Raw genomic sequence first — 12,382 nt, forward strand, 5'->3', positions numbered from 1 at the left:
CATACCAATAGACTCGAAAAATGGTATCCGCAGCTATCCTGCTAGGCGCTCAGCAATAACATAACATGACATAACATAACATGGCTGGGTTATATTTTTATCTGAACAAGTCACACACAATGTACAATGCGATAAGACACACTCGATAAGACACAATGCGATGTCATGAACAGATAGGAGGATGTAGAACGACACGCATCAGTAGCGATCCTTTACTCTAACATCCACCTCGGCCTAGAGTGCCCGATGTCACAGTTCTTTTTGATGTTGATCTGTTTGAAGCCGCGGCCCTTTCTACAACTTCTTTTCCATTCATTGTGAGTGCTTTCTTTCGTCGGGTCTTTTTTCTGGGCTTTTTTGTCGCCGTAAGAACGCAATCACGGATAGCGTGGAGGAGAAAAAAAACGGGGGCGCAACTAGATGACCTCATGGGGCCGTATCGCAACTCTGTCGCCAAAGCATCTCGATGGTGCAGGCGAGAAAGAATATCATATATATATCTCTCTCTCTCTCTGTATATCAACAATCGTATCACAAAATATGACGTCACCAGCGTGAAATTTCGTGAATGAACCTACATTGAGATATCTCTTCTCCACCGTTGGACTTCGATCGCCATCTACCGGCCGATATCGAAGGTATTATCGGCAAATCGCGCGACTTGATGATTTTATAAGCAGCTTACTCACGAAGCGCGAGCACTACATTGTGGTTTGGCTGACGAAATACATGTAGATGAAGAAGTAGGCCTCACAGTTAGGTGCTGAGTTACGTACATAACCTTGACGGAAGGATATGGTATATTAGGGCTACTATACGTCCTCTTTTAAGAGTAGACTATTTGTCCTCTTTTTGACTTTTTTGAAACTGTCCTCGGAGAGAGAGAGAGAGAGAGAGAGAGATGATATTCTTTTTCGCCTGCACCATCGAGATGCTTTGGCGACGGAGTTGCGATACGGCCCCATGAGGTCATCTAGTCTGCGCCCCCGTTTTTTTCTCCTCCATGCTGTCCGTGATTGCTGAGCGCCTAGCAGGATAGCTGCGGATACCAATTTTCGAGTCTTTGGTATGACCCGGCCGGGGATCGAACCCACGACCTACCGCTCGAGAAGCCGGACGCATAACCATTACACTATCTCGCTCGGAGGACGCCCAAATGCCCTCTTTTTTGAGAATTAGTCCTCTTTTTTGAAAATATTGGTTAAAAATAGATGAAAATTCGACTGAAACGTAGGAAATGAGTACTGAAGTAGCGTTCCGGCGGGTATTTCGGGAGTTGAGCCGGAAGGATGGCCTTTTTTAGTCAACCGACCACAAAGTCGAGAAAAATTTACCATTTTTCCGGATTTGACTCCAGCATTCTAACTCTGAAAATTTAGTCACATTAGATCAGAGGTCTCAAACTCAAATGTGCTTGCGGGCCAATTTCCTACCTTTTGATGGCGCCGCGGGCCGCAGCACTAATAATAGCGGAATTAAATGTACTTCCAAGTAGGCCTTATTTGACGGAACCTTGCAGACTTACATTCTACACGCATCGTAAAAATGTGATTTACTATTGTTAATTCACGCCTGACACGAAAGAAATATCATTTTTAGATATTTGAATAAAATTGTTGCTGTACTTGTCAAAGTTTGTCAAAATGATTATTAGTTGTAGACACCATGCGAGAGTACAAATGCATCAGGACATCGTAAAAGCTGTCGCGTTATAATTTTGCAGCAGGCGGACATTTGACGTGCCGCAAATATAGGTAGAATTTTAGAGTTTTATCAAGATTGATCTGATATCAGAGCATTGGAGCAGTACAGCCTAATCCGGGTCTCGGGTATATTCCTGATAACTAGGTAATTGATCATGTCATTAACAAAGTCAAATTGAATCAGCGTTAGATTTACCTTGTAATATTTGAACAGTAACTTGAATATAATGATTACTGTGCCGTAGTAATAGAAATGGCTAATCGCCGAAGAATCCATTTGTGTTACAGCTATGAAGCGTAGGCTACGACTACTTTATACTCGCCACATTTAATTGGCGATAAAACATGGATAAAGATAGCCAACTATACATCAAGAGGGCAGCATCACGCCAATAGTTACCATACCGACCTGATTAGATATAAATAAGCTACGAAACGCAAGCTACGACCTTTCGATATTTTACTATTTTCCATACCAGCTTGATAGTTTGTTGCGTCCGTGGTTGTACCAAGTCATGGCGTTCCGCGTCACAAAAGTCTTTCTCTGATTGTATCTTTTGACGCGACTCAACTCGAGTTATTTTTATTTTATCACCCATTAAGTCCGAGTTCGAGGTCGCGCCCAAGTCCAAATCACAATGTTCAGTACGAATCGTCAACGAGTCATGTTTAACCATCATAAACAAGTAATGTCACGTAATAATAGGTAATCTTCCACTGCGTCGTAACTTTTGAAAGTGAAGTTTGATGGGTAGTTTCTGGCTTCTGGAGTAGTTTTAGAGCGAAAGTTCTCAAAAAAAAATTGGTAGTTAAATATTGTCGAATACTTCGAAATCCAAAATGCCGTCGCGGGCCGCACAAATCGGTCTCGTGGGCCGCGTGTTGGAGACCTCTGCATTAGATAGCCTATGTATCGCCCACGTAAGACCCATAGATAGTCATAGTCTAAGAAGTTATTTATATGGCATTAAACTGTAAGTGCTTTTGGAGATACGGAACTTAAATGAACAATTGACTAGTCACTAGTGTATTGACTATATATGCTCTATTCATATTGAAATGAACCCGAATATTTTCGGCTGACACTCGTAAACTGCAAGTAGAAGTACTGTGAATTTATACTCAATTACGATGTATAATTAACGATTTCGAAGGCATGCTAGAAGTACTACAAGTCAAGCAGAAAGCTAAAGGCAAGAAAATTACTTTGGTAGAGGTATGTATATTGAGAAGTAGATTCGATCGAGGCGTCGCAATCGCCCCATACATCATTCCATTAATCATATACCCAGTCCCCACGCAGCAACAGAGTTACAGCTACGTCTGATTAAACCGTACATTATAGGCGAAAGGCGATTTTCGCAGGGTTGTAAGGACTACCGTCGCAATTTTTTGGTGACACGACTTGACTCGAGTCATTTTTTCAAATGCATAAAATGACTCAAATCAAATTTTTGCAACGACTCGACTTGTACTCGAGTCATTATGCATGACTCGAACGAAAGTCATAAGACTCCAGACTAGGACGACTAAGAGAGACATTATAATGTACTATCGAAGAATAGAGAGAGAGTCTTTATTTTCATCGAACCAAAATACATAATAAACGGCAGTGATGGTGGTACAGAAAATATGCGTGCACAGTATTCGGTATTAGATAGGAATGATCGATAAGACCGTGAAGGTCATCTAGTCTGATCACACCAGCATCAAACAGGTACACTTGACTCTGAACAGTCTGGCTGTAAAAAAATGTTTAGTTAAGAAAGGAAAATAGAAAAAAAATTAAACAATGGTAGCAAATGATCAATGAAGCGATGTCTGGGCGAGGTAGGGCAACAGTGTTAGTGTAATGAACCACATGACTTTCACTATTCTTCCATATTACATTGAAATGTCTCTCTTGGTATTTCGTTTATCAGTCCTGATACTTGGAAAAGAGGACCAGAAGCTGCTAGGACTGAGGAAAATTACGATATTTTGAATGTGAGCTATTCTATATTACTTGAGGAGAGTTGACAGAAGTTGGATGAATCGGATTAAACTCAAAACTGAACAGTGAACACAATGATTTGGACTCGGATTCGAGTCACAACACTCGACCGGTTACTCACTGAATTGGACTCGGATCACCAGTGGTGGCCCTAAGATTGGGGGGAGGGGGCTGGGCGAGATTTCCGGAGGGAGTGGGGCTATAAGTAGGCTATGTAATCGTTGCTTATGGGGAATCTGCCCCTGACTTCCCTTTCGCATCTGTTGTTACCAACTTAATATTAGTGCGCCATATTGAACGGTATTACGTTATGACACGGAAAGTTGAATTGCTCTTGCTCCTCAGTCTTCTTTTATCATACATTGCCAAATTATGAAAGAAGTGAACCAGCTAACTATAGCTCATGCCTTTATGTTGAAGATGTATGGCATGTATAGTGAGTAATAGGAAGGAAAGGAAAGGAAAGGACGTAGTTTATTTTTGTCCTTGATGTTTTTGCGGCATATACACCGACTCATGATATACATACACACGATCTGCGCATATGCATACCATGAGTGCATGATGTGCATATGCCACTGGACAAGGAAGTGCAGATATAGCCTTTACGATTTTCTAAGTCATGCACCACCCCTCCATGCTATCCCAGTAATGCATGAGCGCCAAGCAGGGAAGCCATGGATACCAGTGTTACTAATCAGGTCTTTGGTCTGACCCGGCCGGGAATCGAACCCACGACCTACCGATCAAGAAGCCGGACTGACATTAGTGATGAGCCAGCACACCACGTCAAGTTTTGAGCCAGGCGCTGGATTAGGTCATATCTATTAGAGCATCGTTACAACTGGATATAGACTACATCAAAACTATGTAGGCCTACCTCTACCGTATGCACAGACTTGGTGATTATCGAGATATGGGAGTTTTCTAACAAATGCAGAGATTTGATGATTGACCAAAGTGTGTGTGTGTGTGTGGGGGGGGGGGGGGGTTGGGCTCGACCAGGGAGTGCCCGGGCGACTGCCCAATTCGCCCACCTCAAAAGGCAACACTGTCTATCACAGATACTGCGAGTTGTCAGTTGAAATCACTTTGCCCATAGTATGATTAGTTTGGTTTGCTTTATTGGATTCGACATGTCTGTCTCGAATCATACGGCACGATAGTTCAAATCGTTTTCGTGATTCCTTCTGCTCATCCCATACTGGGGTCCGATGGTTGCCTTTCAGTATTTCTTGTGCCGAACCTTAGCGACACCAAGCGGTATTAACCTGAATCTGAGTTGACTTTACGTAGGGCTCATCTTGTTCCTTCAGTTCTGCTCAATTTAGGCCGGACTTTAGAGGTTTATTTGATTATCATATATGTAGTGTTGATTGTGTTGAAATCGCTACCTAGTTAACATATGATGGAACTGCGAACTGTAATCTCTCAAATACCGTCATAGGTGACCGTGTTTCTCGCAGATTATTATTGTTTGAATTTCGTATTATTTCTCATTCTCACAATTTTTACAAGTATATAATATATTATACCCTTTGCATATAAGCCTATATTATAGGCTTATATGCAAAGGGTATAATCAGTAATATATGTACTCAGATCAAACTATCGTTAGTTCCTATCGTCATATATTTGGGAGTTTCTCTGTCATAGAAGGACAAACTATAGTGTGAATCAAAGTGTGTAGCTGTTTATTGAGGTTTTGAAACTTGAAACACAAGATGCAATTTTTTCACTCTAATTCATGTCTTGCTATGAATTCTCTATATAAGAAAGTGTTTTCCAGATGGTATCTAATTTCGAACTGTACAACAGTGGTTCATGACTGTTTGAATCCTGTGGCCCCCGTGCGCAGACTTTACCTATGGCTCTCGTGGATGTCGTGAAGTCCATCTGCTAAAACTAGAACCTTGAACATATTTTGAAGTTGACATAGAGGTCAATATAGGTTGACGTTGAATTGGTAGATTGCCTGTTTTGACATCCTCCTATCCCAGTAGTGTCTTGTGAAAACGGATTATGCTGTCAATTGGTTTCCGTTCAAGCCCGTGGGCTTAGTTACTTTATCAGGCTGCGTGTGTATTGTGCCACTATAGCGTTTGATTCATGTCTGTTGCATGAGGACTTTGTTGACTATTCCCAGCTACTTGAGAAAAGTTAATCTGCCTTGAGATTGGAATTGCTGGCAAGTGGCAATGTCACGCGCAACTTTATGTTTCATTACTTAGTTATATACTATGCAACATGCAAGGAACTTATTGCCGAAATCCAGTCTAGATCTTGACTCTCCACAAATGCTAATAGTGATTTTGTCACCGAGTGTAGCATATCGCAGAACTTTAAGAAAAGAAAGACGACGGGAACAGTAAATCACGCACAAGCTAAAATTATCAAGGCATTGAATAAAATTAATTGAAAATATGTAAACTTATGAAGTAATTTTCTGCAAAATTGAATATGAATGTTATGGGCTTTATTAGCTCGAAACTACGCATTTTACAGTATTGCGCTTGCATGTTCAGTTGGTTTAGATATGTCAAATGTTTTTCTTGAATCTATAAATTACCGCTGCAGCCCTGGATTTTCAATAGGTCGATGCTATCCCTAAGTCTTATGTAGCCTACATATTATATTTGGTCTCATTAATATAGTAATTAAACAAGCATTCACCCAACATTTTCGTGTTGGCTACTTTATTTATGTGTGACTGATCTTGGTGTAAGTAAATCATTGCAAATGATAAAATGGATGTAATTTGTACATGGCACACATCGGACCTCTTGCTGATTCTTAATTGGAAACAATTCTGGAATGTCTGTAGGCTATTTGACTTTCATGAATTTTAGGTCTGCAGTATTCTCTGCTCTGCCTACTTTCGTGTCATTCATAAGGTAAACTAGACTGAAAATTACGCTAAATTACTGTTTACAACTGACGAGTTTATAGTCATTCGTAAACTGTTTTTGACTTTGTGTCTTACATCAATGTCAGTGTTAATCGAGCACAGACTGTGAAGATTATAATTGTGTCATTGTGCTGCAAAATTCGTCAAACAGATTGATCACAGGGTCAGCAAAACTGTGGTTACCCTGATGTAGAATTTTCTTTGACTGCTTATAAATTCAAGTATTCATTATCATGTTGAAAATATCTAACTAGCGAAATACAGACATCATTCTGGCAGACTATGTATGTTTATGGGGTTCCACCTTTAAAATATTGCTAAATGTTCCTGGGCAGTGTAATGACTTCTGAGATGACACTTTAAAAGAGTTATGACCAGTTCTCAAAAGGAGATATAAATGTTGATTTCTAGTGCCATCAAATAATTAATGAGTCTCTTTTGATGGAGTGCGGAATGATTTATATTACTCTATTTTATTTACCTTGATCCTGACAGTTTGTAACCACTATTGCAATGTCATCACAAATGAAGCCACTAAAAATCCATAAAAGACTTGGCTAGGGCTGTTACTTATTATTCGAGTCAAGTCAACGGATATTCATTTTGTTAAGAGTCCAGTCAGACTCGAAATCACTGTATCAAAAGTTTAGTCCAAGTCACAGTTTCTGGCCATGTATCATTTGTGGCCAGTTTTTATGATCTTGTGAACATCTTGGTGATATTTAAATAGTATAATAATCAGCATTTAGTGATAATAGAGACAAACCAGAATTTAATAGGCCTACACATCGCGTTTTCATGTTGAAGTACCAGCTGCTACAGTTTACTGAGTAAATAGGCTTACATTCTTCTCACACCTTATATAATTCAAATATTATGCTATTAGAATTACCAAGTTTTGCATTGAATTTAAATGGCTCTCCATTTAGTATGCTGTAGTGATAACTTTTAGATCCCGCATATCTCAGGTAGCGACTTTGATGCACATGACATTGATATCTTTTTTTTTGCTCTTACAGGAAACACTATAGCATGGCTATGGATCTTCTTATGATAGAACCAGAGGACTTTATTGCCAACCAATCAAATGAGCACTTTGCTCAATATTTTTGGGGTGATAAAAACCTTGGCTTCCAAGTGCTCTATCAGAACGTGAAGCACGGGCAAACATCAATAAAAGAGCTGCAAGATTATATCCGGGAGAGTGCAGGTGTGGAAGAACTTTATGCCAAGCAAATGATGAAACTGGCCAGAAGTGCCGCGAATTGCAGTCAGCAGGGTACCTTTTTTCCGCTCATGGATATATTTAGAGTCATGAACGAAAAGGTGTCTAGCTGCCACATGGATATTGTTCTAAAACTTCAGGACATTATCAAAGACCTGCAGAAATATCATGATGAACAAAAAAGCCTTTTCAAAAAACATAAAGACACGTTTAGCGGCACAAGCGAGAGCTTGCATCAATTGCAAGCCGCGACTTCAGCCGTGAACAAAACCAAAGAAAAATTTGATCAAATCAGTTCAGAGGAGGAAAAGCTGCGAGCCAGTGCGGTCACACAGAAAGATCAAGACAGGCTAGCTGCAAAGTTGAAAAAAGCTAGCGACGATTATAGAGGTAACGTCGGTAAGCATGCGATAGCTCGGCATCAGTTTGAAGAAAAAATGTACCAGGCCGCAAACGAGTTCCAACGTCTCGAAAAAGAACATCTAGACAGGATGAAAAGCTTTTTAGACACATACATTCTCTCTTTCGAGAACTCCCACGTCCTCGTCAGTCAGGTACACCAAGAATTCCGACGTCAGCTGGGAGAGAACACATCGGACTCGATTTTATGTCAATACGCTAAAGACAGAGGGACTGGAACGGAACGGCCTGTCACGATTAAATTCGAAGAATACACTCCCGATAATTCCGCGGCAGTTCAAAGCGAAAACATTTACGCCAATGTCGGGACGCTTGAAAACCCGGCAGCCCCGTCAGGTAAATCTAAAAAGGAGGGAGGTGGGTTGTTCAGTAGACGCAGGCGTCATCGTAAATCGAAGAATAATCAGGGCGCCAGTGCTAAAGCCGAGGAAACTGCGGCTGGAACGTCTGAAAAAGAGGATGATAAATATATGGTCGACGAGGAAGGATTTACGATACGACCGGAGTCTCCTAGTCGCTCGGAAAAAGAAAGTTTTAAGTACAGCAGCGATTCTGATTCTGACGATGATGACGATATAACTCGCGGAAAAATTAACGTGATGATCAAACCGAAAGAATCAGTCACTCCAAGCGAAGATACTAACAACGTAGAGTTACTGGCGGCTATTACGAAAAAATTGAACATTGGATCATCGCCCGGTTTGAGAGGCTTGCCACCTCCTGAGAGCAAGAAGAATAAATATAATACGTCGCCATCTTCGAGTGGGTCGGAACGTATGAACAGCCCGCACGCTAATTTCGCGGAAGACTTTAGCTCCACTTATGCCGTTGTTGAACCGGCTACTAATTCTGAACGCGAAAGCGGGAAATCGGAAATACTGAAAAACGATGCTTCGCTGCAGCCGCGGAAGTCCGCGAAAGAAAGGAATGCGCCTGTTGTGAAAGGTCCCGCGCCGCCTATCCCAACAGAGGATAAAGATTCGTCCGTAAGCACGCTCGATTCTGATAGAGACAAATCTATTGTCGATGCCGTGCCCGATATGCCACCACCGCGGCCACCAAAACCGAACAGTATCGATCTCGAATTGTCGAGCATCACAGGCAGTGAGCAATCGCCGAGACCTGGCAAACTAATCGGGTCTGAAAGCTGGTCTTCTCTGTCATCAGGCGAAGGATCGATGTCGGCGTATTCGAATGATACCGGCAGTCCATCGGTGCCTAGTTTTGCGAGCTTTTCCCGCGGACCGAGTCCCTTAACGTTGTCGGCAACTGACAACATACCAATCGCGGTCGCCTTTATCGAAACTGTCCATGCGTATTTTAAAGGCGGAGATCCGTCCAGAACTCTAACGAAAGTCACTGGAGAGGTGCAGATATCATTTCCGGCCGGTATCGTGAGGGCGTTTACCTCAACGTTAAACCCTCCTGTTCTTAGCTTTAACGTGTGCTGCAGTCAAGCTAATAAACTGCAAAATCTCACCCACAACAAGGGTATATTGAAAAGTACCAGCGTCAACGGGGGAAGCTACTGTTTCAACTTTGACATGCCCGCGTTGATCGAACACTTGCGGAAATTAGTCGATAAAAATCCGCATTGCCCGCATTATAATATTCATATCATCTCGTATCTTGTTCCGTCTTCTCACTCTACTCTTCCTCTTTACCTGTCTTGTTCGTGGAAATGCGAGCCCGGTTTGACGTGTTTCGATGTTGATTATTCGTATAATTCTAGTGTGACATCGTCGCCTTTGCATTCCGTGAATGTAATCGTTCCTGTTGACGGCTCTGTAAGCAGTCATGAGTCGACGCCAAAAGCAAGCTGGAATCAGTCCCAAAACCGCTTGACGTGGACAATTCCTGAAATATCGAAGACGTCTCCTTCTGGTCACTTGAAAAGCGCGATGCCGGTTCTTGACGGCCCCAGCAAGCCCTCCGTGTTTGCGGCAAGATTTGTGTCCGAAGGCACCATTCTCAGTGGTGCAGATTTTCAACTAGTAGGGCATGGGTATAGAGTGTCGTTGGTAAAGAAAAAATACACTAGCGGAAAGTATTTGTGCGAAAATCAACAACTATGAACAAAAAAAATCGATGATATCCTTACACAATATTGATATGCACAATGCACGCTGTCCTGTCAAAGGCGCTAGGTGCCCTTATTATGCATATTAGGTCTCTGCCACCTAGGTAACAATCGTAGGCATCTCTTTTCAATTGAATATCGTAATCTCACAATGTTCACGTATTGCTGCTGTTCAGAATACAAGCTACACGATCTGTCTTTCATATTGCTATGCACACTGCGTAAATATTACTCTTGCGACACGAAAATGTGATTGCATCGGTAAAGATTCAGGGCCTTGTTTTGCTAGCAACAAATGATGCTTTAAATTGGGCGAGGTAATGGTACAATGTTTCGATTGTCAGGTGTGCACATGAGGAATATATGAGGCACAGCACTGATAGTTTATTCAACTTAATGAAATCACGGGCTGTCAGCTCTTTTGAATCAAGCCCCTCTATTATAGAAGATTGTTTTCTGTATTCTGTAACAAATTTCACTTGATGCAATGCTTCATTCCCAGATGGCATCTTGACATGTTAACTTCATACCTCATAATAAATAAGTTTTCTCCGCCTTCCCTGTTCATGCTTGATTGCTCAAATTGCATTGATTGTCACTTATTAAAATTGCATGTTCCTCGACAAGATGTTTTGAGCTACCAAATCTGTGAAGGAGAATATATTGTTCACTCTGAAATTTGCATCAAATTTTATGGCTTCGTTTCAATTCTACTGTTATAATGATGGTGTATTCGGTATTGGTAAGGTACACATTACACAACCTTCCAATAGTTTGCGTTGAACCTAATCTCTCCACAGATGATGAACACCCGCTCAGATTTCCTATTCTTTTCCCGTGTGTGATTTACAAGAAACAATTTCCTGGCAATGAGCAATATATGTCCGAATGGAGGTGGGAATTGCAGGTTAAAAGGCCAATTTCACCGACCTCTGTCGCCGTGCATTCCAACTGATAGGCTACACCATGAATAGTTCTAAATCTTTTTGACCAAAGTGTGCTATATTGAACTTATTTGCAATTCGCGTTCATGTTTACAAAAGAGCATGTACTGTAATTATGTTCCATTTACTTACTGCCGATAAAGTTATGCTGTATCTCGATGTCAGGATTGGAAGTGTTGTTGTTACAGGGTGGGGGGTATTTTTTCTGTTCTATGAAAATGTCGATGAAATTCTTCATTTTTTTGTACTGAATTAGTGATTTTGCATTTCATTGTTCCCTCAGCATATTGTATTTCTGTAAGGGAGAAATGTCTTTGACTGAGTGAAAGTTATTACCGAAATACACCTTTTTTGTGTGTCCGCAAAAAGTCAAAAGTCACCAGCCTCCATGTAAATGTTCAGTGTTTGCAATTTAAAGTCTAATGAATCTATAATTATTCTAAAAAAATATAGCCTTTTTGTATCTTGTAACGTTGTTTTTTCTTTAGGGAGCTTGTAGAATGTAGCATCATATGCAAATCTAGTTCAAGTGATACCAGTTTAGACATTGGCTACCAAATACATCTCCGAGACTGTCTCTTGGCACGTGGGAATCTTATCAGGTATCTGCAACAATCAACTTTGATAGTTTCTTTACAATAAAGGCAAATACAACTTCTAGTTGTAGACAGGTAATTTCAGAGTAAATGCCAATTTCGTACATTGAGATAATTGCTTGCCTACTGAAACAACTATCAATTGAAACAATGGAATGGCTGCTGAAATAACATATAGCTTGAAAAGCAAATATGGAAAACGCGCACAACATTTTATGATTGAGCTCAGGGAATGGTAATATTTCATTTGTGAATCGGTGCTGTGAAGTTGACTGGTGTGTATTGAGATCGCGCGGGGGGGTTTGGGGGTTAGGTTCATCATAGTTATAGACTTTCATGGATATCATGTAGGCTACATAAATAAACTACATTCATGTATATAAGTATCTAACTAGATACTGATATAACGTGGCATTAATTCAATCAGTCTTACGTCAACCATCTATTGTAAATTTAAAATAATCAGTTGGAATATAATATTAATAATTTATTTAAATCACAATTGTTTTTTGT

The 12,382-nt window shown here is 40.8% G+C and overlaps 1 protein-coding gene across 1 annotated transcript; it reads left to right on the top strand.

Moving 5' to 3' along the window:
- Positions 1-5,263: 5,263 nt before the first annotated feature.
- On the top strand, positions 5,264-11,744 carry LOC145459217 (F-BAR domain only protein 2-like). The gene has a single exon (XM_080337854.1). It carries the CDS (start codon positions 7,637-7,639, stop codon positions 10,322-10,324), a length of 2,688 nt encoding a protein of 895 aa, XP_080193980.1. The 5' UTR covers positions 5,264-7,636; the 3' UTR covers positions 10,325-11,744.
- The last annotated feature ends 638 nt before the right edge of the window (positions 11,745-12,382 follow it).

Source organism: Botryllus schlosseri, chromosome 16 (genome assembly GCF_051294905.1).
Source record: "Botryllus schlosseri isolate E-star chromosome 16, Bs_hap1, whole genome shotgun sequence".
Lineage (NCBI taxonomy): Eukaryota > Metazoa > Chordata > Ascidiacea > Stolidobranchia > Styelidae > Botryllus > Botryllus schlosseri.

Bases quoted from the DNA above. Each gene is read 5' to 3' on its own strand.
- LOC145459217 (XM_080337854.1), top strand. From the start codon at position 7,637: ATGGCTATGGATCTTCTTATGATAGAACCAGAGGACTTTATTGCCAAC.